This window comes from Oratosquilla oratoria, chromosome 32, assembly GCF_046742065.1.
Source record: "Oratosquilla oratoria isolate Oo_2021 chromosome 32, ASM4674206v1, whole genome shotgun sequence".
In the NCBI taxonomy this organism is placed as follows: domain Eukaryota; kingdom Metazoa; phylum Arthropoda; class Malacostraca; order Stomatopoda; family Squillidae; genus Oratosquilla; species Oratosquilla oratoria.
Window position 1 is genome coordinate 14204621 of NC_134808.1, and position 26631 is coordinate 14231251.

Genomic DNA, 26631 nt, shown 5'->3' on the forward strand with positions numbered 1-26631 from the left:
CCAGTCCTGACAGAGTATATACTGTGCTGTTGGCATGTGTAATTGTGTACAATACAGTCTTCAATAAGGTGTTGATTAGGATGGGGTAGACATACATCCTGGACAGATATCTGCAACGTGTTCATCCATCCACCTCTGGTAATGTAGATGGGCTGGATGGTGGCTACACCACAGCCTGGGCAGATGGACTCTGTCCTCTCAAGGGAGAGAGGATTCAGAGTGATGGATGTAAGGGGGTCTGGTATGCAGTAGTGTGTCTTTCACTATAAGGAGAAAGAAGCCCTTGGTATATAGATAGACCATACCTATGTAAACAATGAACCCACACCACAAACATAAGTAATCTGAGTGTGAATGTATTGCATGATACTGGGGGTAGGTTGTACATATTTGAGTAATATGCTCCCTAGCGTGGTGATGCTACGGTACAGTGAAAACAAAACAGGAGCGGATATTGTATCTGTGAATTTTTCTTACCGTAAATAGAATCGAGGGTAGCAATTACCAAATACCATAACTGTGAATTTACCGGATGAAGAATTACCGTATAAGGAGGACTCACTGTATACATACATACATATATATATATATATATATATATATATATATATGAATATATATATAATATATATATACATATAAATATATATATACATATATATATATGTATATATATATACAGGGTGGGGCAGAACTGATTGAGAAGTTTAGAGGAGTCAGTGCTCGGGGGGTGGGGAGGGGGGTGCGGGTGGTTTTGTTCCGCTCCTCAGACATCCCCATTTCAGTAGCCGACATGGTGTGGATGGGAGCACATCGTGGTTTTGCTGTGCGCGCATATTTTGAGAACAATCAATCTGTGATTGCAACGCAAAGAGCTTTTCGGCGATGGTTCAATATTCCACGCAACAATGCTGTTCCTCAGGTGAACACAATTCGGTCCTGGGTTAGGCAGTTGGAGGCAACTGATAGCACACTAAGAAGAGATACACATGGCCGACGCAGGTCCATCAGAACACCAGAAAATGTCGAGAGGGTGAGAGCAGCAATCATCCAGTTCCCAAGACGTTCTGCACAAAGGCATGCCGTTGCTTTGGGAATCTCCTCACGCAGTTTGAGGAGGATTCTGCATATGGATTTGAATTTCCATCCCTACAAAATGATGATGGCTCAAGAATTGAACCAAGCAGACTTTGCCAACCGCCAAAATCTGAGGGGTGATTTAGGGTGGCCTGTGCGGTCACCTGATTTGAGCATTTGCGACTTCTTTCTTTGGGGACATCTGAAAGAAAAGGTGTTCAAAAGTCGCCCTCACACCCTACCACAGCTAAGGGAGCGGATTATTGAAGAGGTTAACGCCATACCCCGCAGTATGTGTGAACGTGCTGTAGGAAACTTCAGAGAACGACTCCAACAGTGTGTTGCAGCTAACGGCCGCCATCTTGCTGACATTATTTTCAGAACATAAGGATTCTAAACGGTATGTTATGCTAACCTCGAGAATAATAAACTTTATTCTATATGTACCTCCATTACTTTTTTATATCTCCTCGAAACTGCTCAATCGGTTCTGCCCCACCCTGTACATACATATATATAATATATATACATACACCAAGGGCTTTTCCCCCTTACAAGGGTGGTAGCCAAGTCAAAAGGCAAGTACCCACTCCCACCCATTCCATTCCTATCCACCACCCTTTCCTCCCTCTCATCTTAGTTCCTCATCCATAACAGGTCATTGCCCTAGGTCAGAGGCAATGCTGCAAGACACAGTAAGGCCGCTTCACTGAACTCCTTCCACACAATGACACCTACGTAGGTGTCATGAGGCACGAATGGGTATATGAGAATGCCAGCATTGGCATCTTGATTATATTTATTTTGTAGTTGTAGCTGAGTGACCCCCATATTCTGTGGTTATTAATATTCAGAGTGAAAGAGAACAAGTAATACAGCTGTAACTTTATTTTATAACACAAGTATTATGATGCATCATTGAATCATCATACATCAGGCAACTGATGCTGTCCATGAGAATTTAACTTGTACTGAAGAGGTTAATCAGTGACCCCACCTCCCCGTCCCCTCCAGCAGAATAAAGAGAAGATGGGGAGAAAATCTTTCAGGCTGCATCAAAATATCATTCATACATAACCACTCCCTACCCCTTATTCCCCAAACCCCTTTCTTCCTTGCATCACAGTATCAACTATACACAGGCATTCTCCACTCACCCCTATCTAATTCCTTCTCCTTTCCTTGCTCAACAGACATTCATCTCTTGCTCAAAGCCCCTTTCACCCTAGCCATCCATCTCATCCTTGGGTGTCCCCTCAAGTTCAAACCCTCCACCTCTGCTTTCCACACCTCTCTTACTAATCTTTCTTCACTCATCCTTTCCGTGTCCCAACCATCCCTATACTCTTTCATCAGTCTTATCTGCCATCTCCTTTTTTCCATTCCAGCTCTCCTCCTTACCTCCTCATTTCTCGCTCTATCCAACCTTGTAAACCCTACCATATTTCTCAGACATTTAATCTCAAACACATTTAAACTTTTCCTATTTGCCTCTCTTAAATTCCAGGTCTCTGCCCCATACAATGCTGTTGGCACAATCACCCCTGCATATAGTCTCCTCATTGCATCCATTCCCAAATGTGGAGACTATATGAAGGGGTGATTGTGCCAACAGCACTGTATGGGGCAGAGACCTAGAATTTAAGAGGCAGAAAAGAAAAGTTTAAATGTTTGAGATGAATATATGTAACTAAATGAATTCTCTACACATTCATTAAAATTCACTGTAAAATTCATATATTCCAGCTTGGAGCAAAAAGAATGATTCTGACTGGCTCTCATTAAGATTTTATTTCTTATCTAATATTGTACTGCTTTTCTTGAGGTACATTTTTCATATTGATCTTGCAGGTCTCATTTGATAATGAAAGTCCACCAAAGAACATCAGTTACACCGCTATACCAACAACAGTCTTCATAATCCACAACCATATAATCACTTGATAACTATAACACCTATGACACACTTATGCCATCCTACTTTTGTTACTTATCTGTTCCTGGATGTGATGTGTGGATTCTTCTTTCATAATTCTTTAACTGTATGAGAAGGTTTGCAAATTCTTCTATTGTATTTGGTTTAATACACCACATATATTGGAAGAGTCCATTGTGTCTGATGACAGGGTGGTCCTGCACCTGTGGAAAGATGTTCAGTATGTATCATTTCTCTGTGCACACAGTGGGGATACATGACTTCAGCTACTTCAGAAAACTAGTAAGAATTCTAACATTAATAATTGCAAATACAATCCCTTATGTTACACATACACTTCATCACACAAACTAGATGCTGAGAGATACAAAGACAGGTCACTACATGCATAGCTCCCTCAAATGATTTTCCCATTATACCAATCATTGTTATACCTTTACTTTCAGTATTGTTGGCAGCACTGATTGCCATTGTTGTATTCCGGAGGTTGACTCTGTCAAAACCCATTAACCATGTATCTGCTTAACTATACATTCATTTATATGTATTATTTTAACATTCACCATTGATAAATAGTGTAGTATTTTGGAGGGTTGCTTATATCTTTATATCTTTGATAACCAATTTTACGCAAGGGTAGATTAGCTTATTCTAAAAATATATTAGCAAGCCCTGTAAGAGGGAAATAAGAATTGGTCGGGACGACCAACGGTAGCTGCCGAGCCCTGTAAGAGACCGGTAGATAGAGGTACGAATGCTAATAAGGTTAGGAAACACTAGGGTATTGAAATGCTGAGTCAGCGAGTCAGACTCGCGTTAGCTCGACATCAACTGTTTTTATAAACAAAGATTTGAGGCGCCGCTCTGTCTGTATAAACACGGCCAACGGGAGGTGACTGTTGTAATAATCGCTGATGTAATCAAAACACTCTGTGAGCGCAAGTTATTTTCGTTTGACAAATGCCGAGGTAAATGATATTGCTTGTGACATTGTAACGGCTTTCCGGATTGGAGAAAAGGTGGAAGAGGGAGTGACATTTATTTGAGAAGTCAGAGGAGATTGGATTAGAAAAATTAGTGACGTCAGACAAAGGTGGCTTGGCGTATAGGAAGGGGATCTCGGGGGCAGACGAGGGAGAGATATCCTGAGTGTAACCAAGACAGTGTAATTGTAGTGGAAAGAAAAGAACTAATTAACTTTCCTTAACCTCAGGACTGGTCTGAATTACATGAGAAATACAAGGCATGGGGCCTACTGCATAAGAGGAACTTGAAAAGTTATTGGAACTGGCGTAACAAAGGCTAAGGGCCTTGTGAGTGGAATTACGAGACTAATAGAAGTGTAAACGGTCGAGGACCGATAGTGGTGGTGACAGTGGTGACAGAGGAGGTGAAACTGTATAATACAACTAGATAAACACATATAGCCCCACTCAAATCCCTATCTCTATGCTCATACATCATTAAATGTTTACATCACTTCTATTAATAATTTGTATATGATAGGGGTTACTAGGTTAGATGGAGTGAGAAACAAGGAGGTGAGGAAGAGAACAGGGGTGGAAAGGGAGGTGGGAGATAGGGTTAATGAAATAGTATTGGGATGGTTTGCACACATGGAAAGAATGAGTGAAGAAAGATTAGTAAAAGAGGTGTGGAAGGCAGAGGTGGAAGAAGTGAACATGAGGGGGTGATCAAGGATGAGATGGATGGATGGGATAAAAGGGGCACTGGGAAAGAAGGGAATGTCTGTTGAGGAAGGATGGGAGAAGACAGAAGATAGGGGTGAATGGGTGAATGGAGAATGGTTGTGTATGGATGATGCTGTGATGCATGAGGAGTCGGTAGGGGATAAGGGGTGAGGGAGTATGTGTGAGACATAAATTGACCAAGCCTGAAGGGATTTCTCCCCGTCTTCTCCATTTCTGCATGAGGGGACAGAGAGGGGGGGTCACTGATTTAATGAAGCAGCCTTGCTGTGGATATGCTGTCTTGCAACACTGCTTCTGACCCAGGACAGTGGGCAAGATGCAGGGATGACCCATCGTCCAGAAGCCAAGATAAGAGGAAGGATAGTGTGGAGGGGAAAGACGTATGTAGGGATGGAATGGGTGGGAGTGGGTTTTATGTCTTTGTTCTATGGCTATCTCCCTTGTAAGGGGGAAAAAGCCTTTATGTATATGAAACTAATTAATTTCCAAAGCAAGGGAAAACAGCTCCCCACCTACAGCTTAATGCTATGGATGGTACTACCATTAACTAACATTTGTCTCAAACTTTTATCTAACTGTGGTAAGAAAGTTTTTGAAAATTCACCAATGATGTTTTTCCTACATTTATTCATTATGTTACTGGAACCATTCTTTACAAATTCATTAAACACAGTAATATACAGTATATACATACATACATACATATACCAAGGCTTTTTCCCCCTTACCAGGGATGTAGCCAAAAAGGACAAGGCATAAAATCATTCCCACCCATTCCATCCCCGAAAACACTCCACACCCCTCCACCCTCCCTCCCATCTTAGCACCTCCTAGATGACGGGCCATATACAGTATATGGTTGGGTCTTAAAGCATCATAAGCATCTTGGTAACTAAAACAAAATAAAAGAATGATACCTTCTTGTAGTACTTCTCTGGACAGAGTGGACGACACCGATAGTTGAGAGAACCGTTCTTTATATATTCATTAAGCATAGTATCATACAGTACACGGTTGTGTCTCAAAACATCATAAGGATCTTGATTTTGAGTCTGTTTCAAAAATTGTGGAGATAATATTGGTACAATATAGTCAACCTGGAAGAAAAATATAACATATAATTATCATATCACACTGAAAACTCTTTAAATCACAAATTCACTTGTCTTTTAGGCAAAGAATACTACTACATATGCATGATTTAAAATTCTAGTACCCAAGTCTATTTTCAACTCAAATGCTAGACTATTTAGTAATCATCTTTTCTATTTCAATATATCCATCCCTTCAATAATGACTACAATATGGTACAAAACTTTTTTGACTAGGATGAAGGGTTCTCACTGTTCCCTTGAGTCAATGGCAATGCAGCTAGGCTCAGAAAAAAAAACTCTCAAGAGAAGGAAGAACCATACTAGAATGTTTACATTTAGGACATCCTCCAGTATTAAAATAGTATCAACACAGAATAGGCATGGCCACAGAATCAAACTGCCCTAGATGCAACCACCACACAGAAGACACAGCACTTTATTCTGCAATGCTTCACACTAACAATCAGCCAACAACACAATATTTCTTCCTTGGTTGACTTAGGCACCCATCCGATGGCTGTTACCACTGATCTGGGAGCTGTGAGATCTCCTAAAAGAGAGACCTGGGGCAACAGAATGACTGATTTAGGCACAGCTCCTCCACAGCAGGGTTTGAGAGTGGGAGCTGATCTAACCCCACTTTTTCACCATAAAGTAATCCCCTCTTCATCCACTCAATTTATGTAGTAGATAAGAAGCACATTCCTTTGGGTCACATTACCCTTTCATCTATTCACAATTTCTATCTATCCATTTCCATCTTTTGTACCCTCTTCTCTCTGTTAAAGATATTCCACATACAACCTAAGCTCTCTTCATACTATCCATCCACCTCATTGTCAGTCTTCCTTTTGACCACACTCTATCTACCTTTTCATTCCATACTTTGATATTTTTCCCTCATTTATTCTTTCCATGTCCCCAAACCACCTCATCATTCTCTGATCTACCACATCTGACAGCTATACTCTCAACCTCCTTTCTCTGCCTCATCTCTACATTTCTCACTCTCTCTTCCTGTAACACCTATCACATTTCTGAAACACTTCATTCCAAAAACATTCCAATTCTTCCTTACTGATTACCTTATATTTCATGCCTCTACTCCAAACAGTGTTTTAGGCACAACGACTCTACACAACCTTCTCTTTGCACTCATCCCCAAATGCCTATTTCTCAACATTTTTCATTCCACCCAAACATTTACTTGCTTCCCTTAAAAATTCATTCTCACATCAACTCCATTCATTATTATATACAAGTGAAAAAAAAAGTAAATCTTAATAACTAAATTTTTTCATTGGAAAAGAACCCTGAAATTCTAGGTTTAATATTTGATACTCACATAACTTTCAGCCCACATATAAAGGACATAATGGCAAGAATTAACAAGAAAACCAACTTACTTAAAACTATTGCAAGCACTGACTTTGGACAACAGAAACTCTAATAATCATCTTCAAGCAAATAATAAGAATCATCCTCAACTACACCTTCACAGCATGCAATGACAGGATGTACTATAACCAATCCAGTTGGACACCTGCATACAGAAACCAAATTACTCCCTATAGAATACCACATACAAATGGCAGGACCATATTTCTTTGCCAGAACCCTTAACCCAAATTTGACGGGCCTGAGATGTTGTTGACGCATCTCACTCTCGGACGTCTTATCTACTTAACTTCCGCGCATAGCGGGGTTTCTGTATAAGGCCAGGGCCCTTCAGATTCACGAACATGTATTATTTATTATTATGTGTTGTGATGTGTTCATATGAGAATAAAATTTGTAAGACATCCTAAATTTATGTAAGCTTGAGTTTGGTTGCTTATATTACTAAGAGAAGCTTCAACTACCTTGTTTTTTTTATTTTATTTATGTATATCAGGTTCCATCCTTTACATATATGTTTATGTAATAAAAATAGTGATCACAAAATAATTTTTATTGAATTTACAAAAAGGAAAATAATAAAATTAGAAGCACCACATATATGCGGCAGCCCGTCCTCTGGTCCACTGGTGGTCAGTCTAGAAGACATGTCTGTGTTCTGCGTAGTTATTGAAGCACTTCCCTGGGCAGAAACCTAACTTACACTTGGCACACCAGTAGAAGGAGTCTTTTCTTGTCCCACTTTCTAAGCGACACTGGCGACAGCGTTTTCTTTTCTTGTCTGGGACTTCAGTCAAAAGATGACCTGGTCGTACACCTATAACTCCTGGTCCTGGTGATGGTGAGCGGCATCTGGTGTGATGAGGTTGAATAAGGTCTTCTATCAGCTCCAGCCTGTCATCCAGATGTGATTTGGTGCTTCCAAGTGCCCGGTGAATGAGATGAGTGTTCACAATGGCAGTGTCCAGCAGATGAAAAAATAACTTTATGTACCACTTGTTGGTTTTTCGCGGTACAGGGTACGATTGTGCCATTTGATCAGACAAGTCCACTCCTTTCATTCCTAGATTATAATCTAGGATGGCTTGTGGCTTGTGGCGTACCTCTCCCCTCCTGTTGGGTGGAAGGGGTTCCATGTTGTCTCTGTGCATTGTTGAGAGGATGTTTACTCTCCTCTTGTCCATCCAGGATATACATATCATGCCTGTAGCTGTTGACCGTGATGTTATCTCTCCTTTCTTCTTTACTACCATATCTTTTGGCATGAACTTTCTATTCATCCTTACTGTGCCAGCCACATTTGTTCGCCTTGCCTGGAGGTAGTGAAAAAGTTGTGGTGACGAATACCAATTGTCCACATACAAGTCGTATCCTTTGTCCATCATGTCAGCCTTCGTCATCAGATCAACAACTGCCCTCATAGCCACTGGATCATTTCCTGGTTCCTTCCCCATATAGACCTTGAAAGCTATGGTGTAGCCAGCAGCAGGACCATCACTGCAGCACAACTTGTATACCTTCAGACCAAACCGTGACCGCTTTGAGGGATTATACTGGACAGCATGATGTCTGCCACGATATGCCAAGAGACTCTCATCGACTGTCACAATTTTGGGGGATGTATAAACAGTCTTGAAGGTGAAGTCAAACATATCAATGATGTGCCTTAGCTTCCACAACTTGTCATTGTCCTTCTGAGGATCCATATTATTGGAGAAATGCATATTAGATGCAATCATGGAGTATCGGTCCCTACTCATGGTCTCACCAAATATTTCGGAGTGCAGAAGTTTGCTTTTTGACCAGAAGTGCTGTGCATGCGGACGATTCTGCACTCCCATGAGAAGACGGAGACCTATGAAGGCCTTCATCTCAGTCTCGTCCACAGGTGTCCAAGGCTTCGAATGGGCATAGGCTTTGGGTGGGTTCTGGCTGGCATATGTGTTTGTCTCCTCAGCAAATCTTTCCCACATTTCAGGAGGGAATAAAGAGGAAAATACATCAGACACAGTGGAGTATCCATCCAGATCTTCATTCTGTACTCCTGGAGAACCAGAGAAAGCAAATCTCCTTGGTACGTTATTTTTCTTCTTCCACTGGAAACCAGATGTACCTGGTGCATTCCTGTCGTGCTCCTTCCTCACCACATTGGCTAGCGGCTCGTCCGAGTCTATTGATGAATCATGTATATTTACATAATCCAATTCTCCCCATTCTTCATCACTGCCCTCACTTGAGCTGTCCACGTCCTCAGGATCCCAGTCAGAATCGCCTACTTGTTGTTGTGTACCCGAAGTAGAGGGTACAGGTTGTTGTGTACCCGATGGTACAAGTTGTGTTCCACTTGCAGATGGAATGGCACGCCTTTTGGGTGATGGAGCAAGAGGTGCAGGGTCATCTTCGTCAGAGGATGATATACGCAAAGGGCGAGACTTGGAAGTAGGCCTTCTATGACTCGTAGGTCGAGAAGTTGAACGTAGAGAGGTTGAGGGCTGGCGAGGCATGTTAGCAGTTCAGAGGCCTGGCGAGAAACGACTTCAACCGGCTGAGTCTGAGTCTCGCCTTATATATAGCTCTATGGCCAATCATAGATAGCCAAGTGTAACATAATTTATTATCCAATCTCAGATCGTCTTATAAAATAATACATTTCAAATAAACCAATCAGAATGCGCCAATTCGGTGACATCATTCACCCCTCACCTCTATGGCCAATCATAGATAGTGTAACATAATTTATTATCCAATCTCAGATCGTCTTATAAGATAATATATTTCAAATAAACCAATCAGAATGCGCCAATTCGGTGACATCATTCACCCCTCACCTCTATGGCCAATCATAGATAGCCAAGTGTAACATAATTTATTATCCAATCTCAGATCGTCTTATAAAATAATACATTTCAAATAAACCAATCAGAATGCGCCAATTCGGTGACATCATTCACCCCTCACCTCTATGGTCAATCATAGATAGTGTAACATAATTTATTATCCAATCTCAGATCGTCTTATAAGATAATATATTTCAAATAAACCAATCAGAATGCGCCAATTCGGTGACATCATTCACCCCAGCCACCCCCCCTTGAGTAGGGGGGTATTGGAGTAATGAGGCGAAACTAATTATCCCCCCAGTCCCCCTCCCCTCTTACTTCAAATGGTAAACAAAGAACCTCTGGCCTTATAGGATAAAAAGACGCACATATGCTGAGGACCGAGAACAAGAGACAACACCGCATTTGTGCGTTCCCCGTGAATTTGGAACGTGGCTATGTAACGCATATATGCTGACACCCGATATCTTCAGAAATTTGCAAGTACCACATATATGCTGACCCCGAAATCTTGGAACAAAAGTGATTGCCGCACATGTGCGGCACCCGGGCAATTTGGGTTAACATCACACACATCACACTACATATCACAAGCACTATCAACAGAAAAAAAAACAGCAGCATACTACTAAAACATTTATAAATATCTACCACCAATACCACATGAAGCATCCACACAAAAGCATGTACACAGATCACTAAACAATCCCTTTAAGACAGACCACAAAACTCAACACTAACAACCCCCAGACATAAGCACCATTAGTGTTTCTCCTATCATCTACTGCAAAAATTGAAGCCTTTCCATCCTAATTTACATTCAATAACTCCTTAAACTACTCCATCTATTCCTCTCTCACATCTTCCTCTCCCATTAACAAGTGTCCATTTACTCTCTTTATCAATTTATTACCCAACTTGCTTCTTTGCACTCTTTTCACTTCCAAAACATGTTGTTACTCTTTTTAAAAATTTCAGGCTCATGCCTAACCCACCTCGTATTCTTTCTTCTCCTAGTCTCCTCCACTATGAAGATCATTTCCTTCTTCTTTGCTCTATACCTCTTAATGCTTCCATTTCTTCTATGCAACCATTCCACATATGTACATTTCTTTTCAATCATCACTGCACTCACTTCATCCCACCAAGGTAGTAACCCTTCATTTGTTCCCACCCATTCTCCTCATTCCAGCTTAGGTGATATAGCCCAAACTCTAAATATATGAATTAAAATCGAAATTATATTTTGAAATCAAGGACATAGATTATGTTGGAACTGTTCATGAATTTTAGGCTAGGTATGATAAGCTGGAGAGTAGTAGATAGGATCTAACGAGTGTTGTTTCTTTCCTGTACAATTAGGTAAATACACACAATCTTTGCATATTTTGATTCTTCCTCCTAGAAACACACTCATTTTTTCTGCATTCCATACATCTTTGTTTCATCAGCTATTCATCTGGTTTCTCTTTCTCAGAATACTGGTAGGTAATTAGAAGCATGCTGGTCTTGTATTTGCTTACTTTGGGGGTTTGAATCTGCACTTCTCTTTGATTCCCAGCAGCGAATGTTACAGAGCCCAACAGTCCAAGCACACAGGGCAAAGGCAACAGCTTCAGCCAAAGCTATGCACCTCCTGGTGTAAGCTCCTCACCTTCTCTTTCTCACCCAACTTATTCAGTTTCAGCAACATGCTTCATCCTTCCCTTCTCTTATATACACTCTCAACCTCCCTTCTACCAGATGATAATGAGACATTCCACTGCTCTCTTGGCTAACACATTCACTCTTCCAGTTAAGGGCACTGGCTGACTGAGTTCTACAAGGATTAGTATGGTCATCTGTAATGTTCTTGATCTACATGATATGATGGAAATAATGACATGAGAATGATTACCACATACAAAACATACAAATTTGATAGATTCTGTTGAGAAAAGTACTTGACAGAAATTTTTCCTTCAGCTCAAGAGGTGGTTCCTGAGCTTGAATCAGACATGAATTGATCAAGATTACAAATACTCAGCTTTCTCTTTTGGTTTAATTATGTAATAAGGCATTTACAATCTAAAAAGTGTGTCATATCAAAGAGAACCTTTATTTTCATACAACATATTAAAAATTCTTACCATTTCAAACCAGCCCATGAGAGTATTGTTACTACCATTTGCAAGGAGATGTAATGAATCTTGTAGAATTAGAGCACCAATTACTGGACGTGCACTGATAGGTTTCCTAAGCTGCTCTGCAACCTATCAGTAAAATAACATATAAAAAAAATTATCAGTCTCTATGTTACTTCATGAAAACATTAAAAAGCTTTTATTGAGAAGAATTTGTCTAGATTTTAGACATTGGAAAAGTCTAATATATATATCTCAATCAACACATACATGTACCAAGGGCCCCCTTATAAGGGAGGTAACCAAAGTCAAAAGGCTTAATTCCACTCCAACCCATTTCATCCCCACCCACTCCACTCCCATTTAGCACCCCTTCCTCCCTCCCTTTTTTCTTGGCTACTCCTGGATGACAGATCATCCCCACATCTCGCCCATTGCCCTGGGTCAGAGGCAATGCAGCAAGACACAGCATATCCTCAGCAAGGCTGCTTCATCAGTTTTAACTGGTGACCCCCACTCTCCGTCCCTTCATGCAGAAAAAGAGAAGACAGGAAGAAATCCCTTCAAGCTGCATCAAAATATCATTCACACATAAACACTCCCTAACCCCCATCCCACACCTACTCACTTCCATGCATCACAGCATCATGCATACACAACCATTCTCCATTCACCCCTATCTTCTGTCTTCTCCCTTCCTTCCTCAACAAACATGCCCCTCTTGCTAAACACCCCCTTTTACCCCATCCATCCATCTCATCCTTGGTTACCCCCTCTTGTTCACTCCATCCACCTCTGCCTTCCACACTTCTTTTATTGATCTTTCTTCATTCATTCTTTCCATGTGTCCAAACCATCCCAATACTCTTTCATCTACCCTATCTTCCAACTCCTTTTCTACCCCCACTCTCCTCCTTATTTCCTCTTTTCTTTCTATCCAGCCTCGTAACCCCTACCATACTTCAAGACATTTCACCTCAAGCACATATCAACACATATATTAACATATAATAATATACATATCAACACATAATAATATATTAACATATATATACATCAACACATGATAAATGAAAATATGATGAGAGATTACCAAAAATAGTGTGGAAGGCAGAGATGGAGAGAGGGTGTGGGGGGTGTTGAGTAGGAGGGGAATGTTTGTTGAACAGGGAAGGGAGGGGGCAAGGGATGGGTGTGAGTGGAGAGTGGGTATGTATTTATCTAGTTGTATTTTCCTAGTTGTATTTTACGGGACGGGAGCTATGCTCGTTGTGACCCGTTTTCATATGTGTGAAGGATAATTTGACAAGGCTTGAAGGGATTCGCCTTGTCTTATATATTTTTCACATGAGGGGATGAGGAAGTAGGGCTGCCATGAAGATGAAATGGCAAGCCCAGCTGTGGTTGTGCTATGTCTTGCTGTGTTGCTACTGATCTAGGCAGTGGGCAGGAGAAAGAGATAATCTTTCATCCACAAGGAGCTAAGATGGGGAAGGAGAGTCAAATGAGTAGAGGATAGAAGGGAAGTGGGTGGAGTTGGGTGAATGCTTTGGTTGGCTACCTTTCTTATTATAAAGAAGATGCCATTGGTGTGTGTATTGACCTAGTTGTATTTATCTAGTTATATCTCACAGGACGTGGAGTTACACTCATGGTGTCCTGTCTCTGTATCTCAGTGTCTAAGTTTTTCTTAAATTCGTGTATGGTTTTTAAACACATTATTTTTCATCTAGTTTATTCCATACATCCACTACTCTGTGGGGAAAGCCATTATTTTTCAGGTCTCTTCCATAACTGTCTTTTTTTTTTTTTTTTTTTTTTTAGTTTCCTTCCATGTCCCTTGTATTTCTCTTATCCCAATTTAGTAAGATTTCTCTATGAAGGTTTTCCATACTTCTCTTCATTCTGTAGATAGTCAACAAGTTATCTTTTTCTCTTTGTTCCAGAGTCGGTAATTCTAGTTTGGACAATCTCTCTACATATGACAGTTTTGAAAGTGTTGGGGCCATTTTCGTAGTTGCTCTCTGGATTCTCTCAATTTTTCTTATATTCTTATTAGTACTGGGTAACCATAGTGTTGCTGCATACTCCAATTTAGGCCTTATCAGTGTAAATAGTATTTTCTTTACCATTTCTTCATCCAGGTAAGTAAATGTCACTTTTATTGATCTTAGTAAGTTGTAGGTTTCTCTAACAATTTTGTTTATCTGTTTATCAGGGGACATGTACTTTGTGATGATTTATCCCAGGCTTTTTTCAGATTCCATTGTCTTTACTTCCTTTCCACCAATTTTATATTGTCCTGATATCCTTTTTTTTTGTTTTGTTTTTTACTTTTTCCAAATTCCATTATGTTATATTTTCCACTTCCCACTTCTGACTCCATTCCCAAACCCTGTTCAGATCTCTCTGCAGTGACTCACAATCCATTTCAGTACTTTCTTCAACAGTTTTGCATCATCTGCAAAGAAATATAACATTCCACACCCACATCCATGTCATTCACATAAATGGCAAAAAAATTTGGAGCCAATAATGATCCCTGTGCAACTCCATTAATCACCTCTTCCCAAGTGGAACTCTTATCTCTGAGCATTACTTTCATTTTCCTTCCATGCAAGAAGTTCTCCATCAATTTCAGTAGTTTACCTTGTATCCCTCCTATGGTTTCCAGTTTTCTTAATAGTTTTTTGTGTGGTACTTTGCCAAGAGCTTTTCGTAGGTCTAGGAAAGCACAATCAGACCATCCATCCCTTTCTTGTATTATATTTAGTAGTCTTGAGTAGAAACAGATCAAATTTGTGGCACATGACTTTCACTGTATAAATCTAGATTGTCTTGTATTTAGTATATTGTTTTTTTCCAGATGCATTTTTCCTGTCTGGTATTTTTCCTTCTTTGAGTGAGCAACTTATGTATTTTGTCTATTAGTTCTTCTTTACATTCTTTTAGTATCCAGTTTGCAATTCCATCCAGGCTGTGTGATTTCCTGACATCAAGGTTTGTTATTTAGTCCATTATTTCTTTTCGTGTTATTTCCCTCATGGGGGATCTCACTTTTTGCCCTTCATCCCAATGTTGTACATTTTCTCTAGTGAAAACAGACTTGAAGTGTTTGCTCATGACTTCAGCCATTTCTGTATCTTCTGTGTATTCCATATTCCCTTGGCATAGTTTCACTATTTCCTGTTTGTTTTTTAGTTTACCATTCACATATCTATAGAATAGTTTTGGCTGATCCTCACATTTTTCTATTATGTCTTTTTCAGTTTCTTTTCTCCTCCCTGTGTATTTTTACATATTCATTCCTTTGATTGATATATATTTGCCACTTTCTGTTTTTTGTATTTTTTTCATCTTTTCTAAGTTTGATCTCTTCTATCTTTTGCTTTGCTGCACCTTCTGTTAAACCAGCACTAATTATACACCTTTTCTTGTTTTTTGTTTTGGTACATATTTTGCCACTCCTTCATTATAGATTTCCATCAGAATCATCCATTTTTCTTCCACTTACATTTCTTCATTGTAGTTTTTCCAACTCACTTTTTTTTTTCTTCTAAGTTTCTCAAAGTCCATTTTACTATACATCAGTCTTCATTTTCTCTCTCATTTCTCTCTATATATAAGGTGACAAATAGTATGGGAGTTAGGACTAGGAACCCTGCTACCTGTAGCCCCACTGGGGACCTTCCTTAAAAAAAAAAAAAAAAAAAAAAAAAAAAAAAAAATCCACAAAGAGTGGTAGACATCTGGAACAAACAATAGTGTGTGCAAAAACCATACACGAATTTAAGAACATACTAGAAACTGCAAGATACAAAGACAGGACACCACAAGCATAGCTCCCCATCCCATAAGATACAACTAGGTAAAACACACACACACACACACACTTTCAACGAACGGACGGCTTGAAGAACGTTCTGAAGAAAAGTGAAGATTGTGGATCCCAACGCAAAGAGAAGTGCCTTTTTGTATTTGCAGGGTGGGGGGAAATTGCTCGTGGGGTAGTGGGAAAGTAAGGAAAGAGGAGAGGGGGAGGGATTGCTGGGGAAATGGAAGGTAATGAGGAGGTGGAGGAAATGGCCCTGACGGGCCGCCGTGAGGTAGACAAACGACCCCAAGACGAGTTGGATGATGACATGTCTAATAGGAATGTGAAGATTAGAGGTATAGATAGGAGCAATATAGCAGAAAGTGATGAGAATATTTTCAAGGGATTTAAAGAAGGTGGGGGGGACACAACCCCCCCCCGACTGACAAGACTAGAAGAGAAGGTCGATAAGGTGATTGAGGACTTGGAGAGTAGGTTAGGTCATATGAACACCATTTTACAAAGGGTTGAAAGATTGGAAGAACTGGAAAAGGCGAATAAAAACTTAACTGATGAAATAGAAGACCTAAAAAGACAGTTAAGAGAGGTAAAGGTGGAGAATGAGGAATTGAAGAAGAATAGTAAAGAAAACAGAGAAACGATAGCTAAAGAAAGTAAAAATTGGAAGAAAACCCAAGAAGGAAATAAGGTTTCATTCACTGACATAGTCAAACAGCAATTGAAAGAACATACTGAAGACTCAGTTATTAAAGTGATGAGACAAAAGGAGAATATAGTAAGGGATTTAGCAGACAAGAAATGTATAATTATATTAGGAATGGAAGAGAAACACAACACAGATAGAACCACAAGAATCAAAGAGGAAAATGAAAAAGTAAGCCAATTACTAGAATCAGTTCAGGAAGATGAACCAGGAATTATGAAACAAATCGAAGAGAAATTTAGACTCGGAAAGTATAGCACAGACAAGACCAGACCAATTAAGATTAAATTCAAGTCACAAACAACGGCAGAGAATATCTTATCCAAAACAGGGAAACTAGCAACAAGTGAACAATACAAAAAGATATGGATAAAAAGAGAAATGAATAAAGAGGAAAGAGAGGAAGAAAAGCAGAAAAGACTGGAAGCTAAGACAAAAAACGAGAACAGAACGGAGTCAGAGAAAGAGAGATTCTATTGGAGAGTAGTGAACATGAAACTAAGGAAGTTCGACATACAAAAGAAAAACATAAGGGAAACAGAGAACACAATGGAAGTGGCAGAAAACTAAGAGTGTCTTACACAAATATAGATGGATTAATAACAGGATTGAATGAGCTGAATGATTATTTGAAAGAAAAACAACCGGACATAATGGGAATTGTAGAAACAAAATTAAAAGGCCCACTACCACCCAACAGTGTAGGACATGATGCATACAATTATTGGATTAGAAACAGAGAGAAAAAGCAAGGGGGTGGAGTTATGTTCCTGACTAAGAAGGATATAAACGTGAAAGGTGTCATATATGGAAAGAATACAGTAGAGATGATTATGATAGAAGTGGAAGACAGAGATAAGAAGAGCAGAAAATTTGTGATCAATTATGTGCCTCCGAAAACAGCCTCATGGGAGGAGAGTGAATATAAAAGTATGTTAGAGGACACAAAGATAGCATTAACTAAAATAATGGAAGACGGAGGAAGAATAGTTATGATGGGCGACTTTAATTGCAAAGAAATCTGCTGGGAAGAAATGACAGTAAAGAGTGGTGATGACTCATGGGGAAATGCTCTACTTGAGATGATTACTGACCATTCAATGACACAATGGATACAAGAGAACACTAGGTATAGAAATGAAGAAGAACCATCGAGGCTAGACTTAATAATTACATCTGAACCTAGAATAGTGGACAAGATTGAATATAAAACACCAATAGGTAAAAGTGACCACATATTGATTGAACTGGAACTTAATGAAGAAAAATATATGAAAAGAAATGAACAATATAGAAGAGGAAGAATGATGTATGAAAAAACAAACTTTGATAAAATAAGAGAATTCTTCCAACAAGAAAACTGGGAAGAAATATACAAAGAAGAAACATCAGTGGAAGAGAAATGGAATATTTTGACAAAAATTTACAAAAAAGGAGTGGAAAAGTATGTCCCAAGACAAAAACAAGAAAAAGAATATGTAAAATGCTGGTACAACAAAAGTTGTAGGGAGTTAAAAGACAAAAGAGACAAAGCCTGGACCAGATGGAAAAAAGACAGACCTGAAAAATGGAAAATATATACTGGTTATAGAAATGAATATGTACAAAAGTGCAGAGAGGAAAAAAGAAAATATGAAAAAGATGTTATAGAAAAGTGTAAAGATCAACCAAAACTATTCTACAGATTTGTAAACAATAAACTGAAAAACAAACAAGACTTGGAGAAATTAAGACAAGGAGGAGTTGAATACACTGAGGAAATGGAAATGGCAGAAATTATGAACAAACATTTTAAATCAGTGTTTACAAGGGAAAATATACAACCTGAAGAGATTGAGTGGAAAGAAAAAGTCCCCCCTATGGAAGAAATAGAAGTAACAAAGAATGAAATATTGACACACTTGGGTAATTTTGATGTCAGAAAATCGCATGGACCAGATGAAATAGCAAACTGGATTCTGAAAGAATGCAGGAATGAACTGGCAGACAAAATACATAGCATAATAAGCAGTTCCTTAAAAGAAGGAAAAGTTCCAGAAGATTGGAAAAAAGCAAATATAGTACCTATATATAAAGGAGGAAATAAAGAAGAACCTACCAACTATAGACCAGTCTCTCTAACAAGTACAATAGCAAAAATTTGTGAAAGAATTATCAAAAGTAGATGGGTAAAATACTTGGAAAAAAACAACGTACTAAATCCAAGGCAATTTGGATTCAGACAAGGACGATCATGCGTCACCAATTTAATATGTTTCTATTCAAGGCTAATAGATATAATACAAGAAAGAGATGGATGGGCTGATTGTGCATTTCTAGACCTAAAAAAAGCTTTTGACAAAGTACCACATAAGAAGTTGCTTAAGAAATTAGAATATGAAGGAGGAATACAAGGTAAATTGCTAAATTGGATGGAAGACTTTTTGCAAGAAAGAAAAATGAGAGTAGTGATAAGAGATCAGCACTCAAAATGGAATGAAGTAATAAGCGGTGTCCCGCAGGGAACAGTTCTGGCCCCAATAATGTTTGCTATATATATTAATGATATGGATGAAGGAATTGAAAGCTATATGAGCTTCTTTGCAGATGATGCAAAACTACTGAAAAGAGTGAAAACTGAAGAAGATTGTGAATCACTACAGAGAGATCTAAATAAAGTACAAGAATGGAGTAGGAAGTGGGAGATGGAATTCAATACAAAAAAGTGTAGTATAATGGAATTTGGAAAAAGCAAAAACAGAATAACAGGATCATATAATTTGGGAGAAGAAGGAATAAAAAAAGTAGAAAATGAGAAGGACCTGGGAGTCATTGTTATGAATAATATGTCACCTGAGAAACATATAAATAAGATTTTTGGAGAAACTTATAATTTAATAACAATCAAAGTGGCATTTACATACCTGGATGAAGAAATGGTGAGGAAAATCCTAATCACCCTGATAAGACCAAGATTGGAATATGCAGCAACGATATGGTCACCAAGTACAAAAAAATGTATAAAAAAACTTGAAAGAATACAAAGAGCAATCACAAAACTGGCACCAACACTCTCAAAACTATCATATGAAGAGAGACTACAAAAACTTAAACTACAGACACTAGAGCAAAGAAGAGAGGAGATTTGATAGCTATTTACAGAATCATGAAAGGCATAGAAATTACTGATAGAGAGAATCTGATAAAATGGGATGACAGAAATACAAGAGGACACGGAATTAAAATAAAAAAAGACAGCTATAGAAGAGATTTGAAAAAGAACAGCTTTCCTCACAGAGTAATAGACAGTTGGAACAAGTTAGATGAGAAAGTGGTGTGTGCAAAATCAATACATGAATTTAAAAATAGTTTAGATAAAATGAGATATGAAGACGGGACCCCACGAGCATAGCTCCCCTTCCCGTAAAATACAACTAGGTAAATACAACTAGGTAAATACACACACACATTCGTCGGATGGACGGCGAAGATTGGAGTTCCGAAGAAAAAGTGAAATTTTCATGGATCTCAACATCAAGGAAGTACCTTATTGTATTTACAGGGAAGGGGAAAGCTCGTGGTGTAGTGGGAAGGTGATAAATAAGAAGGGTAGGGATTACTGAGGGAAATGGAAGGAAATGAGGAAGGGGAGGACTTGGTCCAGGAGGCCAGGCGTCTTGTAAACAAGCGAAGGACCGATGATGATTTTGGTGATGATGGGATTAACAAAAATGTAAAGATTAGAAATATAGATAAGAGCAGCACAATGTAAGGTGAGGATAATAATTTCCAGGGATTTAATGAGGGGGGGGGGATACCAACCTCCCCCGATTAGCAAGACTAGAGGAAAAACTTGAGAAAATGACCGAACATTGGGAGAGTAAGTTCGGTAAAATGGCAGAGATTGCGCAGAGAGTTGACAAATTGGAAGAATTAGAGAAGGTGAACAAAAACCTAACTAAAGAAATAGAAGAATTAAAAAGACAGTTAAAAGAAGTAAAAGAGGAGAATGAAGAATTAAAGAAGAACAAGGAGAATAGTCCATAGCAAAAGAAGCACAGGGTTGGAAAAAAATCCAAGAGAACAATAAAGTTGCATTTACTGACATAATAAAACAGCAAATGAAAGGACAAACTGAAGAATCAGTTATTAAAGTGATGAGACAGAAGGAGAATATAGTAAGAGACTTAGCAGATAAAAAGAAATGTATAATTATTTTAGGAATGGAAGAGAAGTATAATCTTTATAGAACCACAAGAATCAAAGAGGAAAAAGAAAAAGCAGTTTACTAGAAATAGTTCAGGAAGATGAAACTGAAATCATGAAACAAATTGAAGAGATGTATAGGCTCGGAAAATATAGTACAGATCAGACCAGACCAATTAAAATTAAATTCAGGTCACAAACGACAGCAGAGAATATCTTAGCAACAACAGGGAAACTAGCAAACAGTGAACAATATAAAAAGGTATGGATAAAAAGAGAAATGAATAGAGAGGAGAGGAAGAAAAAATGAAAAGACAAGCTAAGGAAAAAAACGAGAACAGAACAGAGACAGAAAAAGAGAAATTCTATTGGAGAGTAGTGAATATGAAAGTGAGGAGATGAACCATACCAAAGAAAAACAAAAGGGAAACAGAAAATACAATGGAAGTAGCAGAAAATTATGTGTCTTACACAAATATAGATGGATTAATAACAGGATTGAATGAACTGAATGATTATCTGAAGGAAAAAGAACCCGACATAATGGGAATTGTTGAGACAAAATTAAAAGATCCACTACCACCCAACAGTGTATGACATGATGCATATAATTATTGGATTAGAAACAGAGAGACAAAACAAGGGGGTGGAGTTATGTTCCTGACTAAGAAAGATATAAACGTGAGGAGTGTCACATATGAAAAGAATACAGTAGAGATGATTATGATTGAAGTGGAAGACAGAGATAAGTAGAGCAGAAAGTTTGTGATAAATTATGTGCCTCCAAAAACAGCCTCATGGGAAGAGAGTGAACATAAAAGTATGTTAGAAGACACAAGGATAACATTAAATAAGATAATGGAAGATGGAGGAAGAATAGTTATGATGGGTGACTTTAATTGCAAAGAAGTCTGCTGGGAAGAGATGACAGTAAAGGGTGGAAACGACTCATGGGGAAATGTTCTATTCCAGATGATTATTGACCATACAATGACACAATGGATACAAGAGAACACTATGTATAGAAATGAAGATTCGATCACATTTAGCAACTCCCTAAAATATTCTGCCCATCTTCCCCTTACTGCCTTCTCTTCCATTATCATCTCTCCATCTGCACCTTTTACCTTTTCTTCTCTACTTGATTCGCCTCCTCTTCCTCTCTTAATTTCTTTTCAAAACATCTTTTTATTACTTTCAAAACTTTCTGTCATACTCTTACCCCATTTCACATCTGCTCTCCTCTTTTGCCTCCTTTACCTTTTGCTTTACTTCTCTTTTCTTTTCTTTGTACCTTTCATATGATTCCCTCGTCCTATTTTGTAACCAATCTGTGAAAGCTCAATCTTCTCTTCTACAACCTCCTTTGTTTCCTCATCCCACCATTCACTACCCTTCCTTCTATTTCCTCCTGTTCTTCTTGTTCCACACACCTTCTTTGCACACTTTGTGACTCCCTCCTTGAACCATCCCCATTCCTCCTCCACACCTAGCTCTACTCTATCCTTCACTCCCTCCCACTTCTTGTACTCCTTCTCCTTTTCATTTAAAGAGTTCACTCTAAGCACCTCCCTACCTTTTGTCCCTTTCCTCTTCCTCCATCTATCCTCCACTCTCAACTTACCTTCCACCAAATAATGAACTGATATTCCCCCACCCTCTCCCCTTAGCACATGTACATCCTTAACTCTTCCTATCATAATCCTTTTTACCACTACACAGTCCATTAATGCTCTATCTACCACCCTTCCCTCCACCACCCTCTCCCATGTGTACTTATGCTTGACTTTCTTCCTAAACACTGTATTTGCTATCATCAACTCTCTTTCTAGACACATTTCCACCATCAACTCTCTACTACGATTCTTTCCTGGAACTCCACATTTCCCAACCACTCCATCAATTAGATAATTTCCTACCCTAGCATTAAGGTCTCCCAGTACTATTACATTGATATTTCTCCCTAAATCCTCTATGCACTCATTTAAATCTATCCAAAAAGCCTCCTCTTCTTCTACGCTCTTCTCGCTGCCAGGCCCATATGCACTTACAAAAACCCACATCTCCTTTCCCAGTTTCACCTTCATCCACATTATCCTTGAGGAAACCTCCTTCCACTCCACTACATGTTTACCTATCTCTTCACTTACTAGTATAGCCACCCCTTCCCTCCCTCGCCCTCTCTTCACTCCTGATAACCTCCCACTTACACTCCCAAACTTACACTCGCCCTTCCCTTTCAGCTTAGTTTCACTCAAAGCCAACACATCCATCTTTCTTCTCACAAACTTACTATCTCTTCCCTTTTACTCTCATCTGTACCACATCACGCACATTAAAAGACCCAAACCTTAAGGTGCTGGTCGGAAAACTCCTAGACCCTCTTATGCCTTTGCTTTTTTTCTTTTAGGAATGTCCCCTGTGGGGCTACAAGGAGAAGGATGCCTAGTCCCAATCCCCGTCCCTTTCTTCTCGCCTCTTACGATCCAAGTGGAATTACTTGGTGGCCTATTGCACTGTATGGCATGGAGACTTTGAATATGACAGAGGCAGAAAGGAGATGTTTAATGTGGAGATGAAATGTCTGAGAAGTATGGTAGGGGTTACAAAAGGGGATAAAGTGAGAAATGAGGTGGTGAGGAGGAGAGCAAGGGTAGAAAGGGAGCTGGAAGATAAGGCTGATGAAAGATTATTGGGATGGTTTGGACACATGGAAAGAATGAGTGAAGAAAGATTAACAAAAGAGGTATGGAAAGCAGAGTTGGACATCATGAACTTGAGGGGATGACTGAGGATGGATGGATGGGGTGAAAGGGGCTTTGAGCAAGAGGGGAATGTGTTGAGCAAGGAAAGGAGAAGGCACTGGACAGGGGTGAGTAGAAGATGGTTGTGTATGGATGACAATTTGACACAGCCAGAAGGGACTTCTTTCTATCTTCTCTATTTTCCGCACAAGGGGACAGGGAGGGGTGGTCACAATGTTAGTGAAGCAGCCCTGCTGTGGATATGCTGTGCCTTGTTGCATTTCTTCTGACCTGGGCAATGGACAGGAGACTAGGATGACTCTTCATCCATGAGAAGCTAAAATAAGAGGGAAACAAGGGTGGTGAATGGGAGGGGAATGAGTGGGAGTGGGCCTCTGATTTGACTATCTCCCTTATGTGGGAGAAGAAGGCCTTGGTACATATATAGATCAGGAGAGCAGGGGTGGAAAGGGAACTAGCATATTGAGCAGATGAAAGAATAATGGGATGATTTGGGCACATGCAAAGAATGAGTGAAGAAAGACTAGTAAAGAATGTGGAAAGCAGATGTGGATGGAGTGAACCTGACAGGTAGAGCAAAAATGAAATGGATGGATGGGATGAAGGGGGCATCGAGTAAAAAAGGTAATGTCTGTTGAACAGGGAAGGGAAAAGGCAAGAGTGTGAGTGGAGAATGGTTGTGAATGGACAATGACAATAAACTGACTTGGCCCAAAAGGATGAGGAGGGAGGGTCATCATGTAAATGAAGTGGTAGACCCTGCTGTGGATGTGCTCTCTTCCTGCATTGCTACTGACCCAGGCAGTGGGCAGGGGAAAGGGATGAACCCTCATCCACAATGAGCTAAGATGAGAGAAAAACAATGGGTGGGAGTAGGTGCATGCCTTGCCTAGCTACCTCCCTAATAAGGGGGAAGAAACCCTTGGTACATAGACAGATATGTACATGATGATTCAGTTGTCATGAGCTCCTTTGGCTTTGTCAATTGGGGACCTATGCTCAAAGTGAATGCCCTTACTAACCTCTGCACCATGACCTGGATTCAAATCCACACATCTGACCTCCCTCAGTAGCTACCAGACATGCATGCTACTATTGCACTACGGTGGCCCCACTTCCCTAATTAATATCTATATATATTCCTAATATCATCATGTTCTTTATTCATGACAGAAATGAAAAATCTACAAATCTACACCTCTGTTATGTGTTACTTAACCCCTTGAATACGATGATGCCTACATAGGCGTCATGAAGCACAAGTGAGTATATGAGGATGCTGGCATTGGCTTCATGATTATATCTATTTTGTATTTGTAGCTGAGTGACCCTCTTATTCTGTGAACAGGTTTGATCACTTTTTCAATAGTTACAAACATTCTGAGTGAAAGAGAATGAGTATAACAGCTATAATTTTATATTTCATAATGTGTGTATTGTGAAGCATCATCATATGTGCGGCAGCCAATGTGCACATTTGATCCATATTGAAGAGGTTAATCATACAACAGACAACTTTGAAGATAGCCATTCTAAGAATAAAGATATAATTCTCAGTTTAAGTTTCACTAAATTTAAATCAAAGAATAAATTGTAATGGTAAGAATCAACTGTTTTTGAAGAAGGATTCATCGTATACTAACCTTTCTTGCTTCTTCTTTTGCATCATCTGCGCACAGGATGAGAACTATAGCTCCAGAAACAATTTCCTCTTTTTCTTTTTCCTTCTCAATTTTTTTTTCCTTAATCTGTTCCTCTTTTTGTTTCTCTTCTTCCACAAAATCCAGCTGCCCCTCATTTGAAGCTAGATTGGCAACTCCATCTGATGACTGCACAATATGAAGTTCCTGAGTCCTGCTCTCACCCACTCCCATGTCCTTCAGTTTATCAATGATTAGCCCAGGTACTGGGCTGATGGTATTGGTTCTGATGTTCACACTCACAACTTTTGGTGCTTTTGTTTCATCTTCGATGATTTTTTCTGTTAATAAATGGATGATTATAATCTGCAATGTAATTCTCTAAAGATTGGTCTCAAAATACTTTACTTACCAATAACCTATCTAATTATCCTTAATTTCTAATAAGAACAGCAAGTGCTCTAATAATGAAGAGGAACATTACATTCCTAGCTTCATAAAAGTTAAAGCAACAACAAAAATTATTTATGGCTTTGTTAAGTGAAAACAATAAGATTCTAGGACTGATTGTGCGATCTTTTGACTTCAAAAGTCCATCACTCATTAACAAGCTATATAAATCATTAGTTCGTCCACAAAAAGACAAAAGAAACACAAGAGGACATGGAAAGAAAATAAAAAAACATAGCTATAGAAGAGAACTGAAGAAAAACAGTTTTCCTCATAGAGTTTTGGACACTTGGAACAAACTGGACAATGAAATAATATGCGCAAAAACCATTCATGAGTTTAAAAACAAACTAGACACTGCAAGATACAAAGGCGGGACATCACGAGCATAGCTCCCCTTCCCGCAAAATACAACTAGGTAAATTTGGAATATGCTGTTTCTGTATGGTCACCGAATTTCATTAAAGACATTGACAGATTGGAAAAAGTACAATGACGAGCCACAAAACTGATTCCAAATATCACAAATAAATCATACAAAAATCGACTAAAACATATGAATCTGTTTTCCCTAAAAAAACGTAGACTCAGAGGTGACTTGATACAGGTCTTTAAAATTCCAAAGGGAATTGACATCAAAAGTGACAAAATTTTCACACTGAATGAGAATCAGACAAGAAAAAATGGTCTCAAACTGTCCGGAAATAGATTCAATTGTGAAGTGGGTAGAAACAACTTTGCCAACCGTGTAGTTAATAAATGTAATAAACTTCCTGCAGAGGCAGTGCAATGTAGTTCAGTTCAAAGCTTTAAAAATCATTTAATAAACACCTTAGCAAGATGCTGTAATGATTATTAATTTTATATTATTTG

The 26631-nt window shown here is 39.0% G+C and overlaps 1 protein-coding gene across 2 annotated transcripts in view; it reads right to left on the reverse strand.

The window, feature by feature from the left end:
* LOC143041789 (uncharacterized) overlaps positions 1 to 26631 on the reverse strand; it is a 139776-nt gene that overhangs the window by 66860 nt on the left and 46285 nt on the right. For both annotated transcript variants that reach the window (XR_012967818.1, XM_076213845.1), the window contains exons 5-8: positions 25312 to 25649; positions 12187 to 12309; positions 5643 to 5822; positions 3059 to 3216 (exon numbers count right to left, since the gene is read on the reverse strand). Coding sequence is in view for 1 of the 2 variants with exons in the window: in XM_076213845.1 (XP_076069960.1) it covers positions 3064 to 3216; positions 5643 to 5822; positions 12187 to 12309; positions 25312 to 25649 (794 nt within the window). In the remaining variant the exon portion in view is untranslated. The remainder of the gene's footprint in view (positions 1 to 3058; positions 3217 to 5642; positions 5823 to 12186; positions 12310 to 25311; positions 25650 to 26631) is intronic.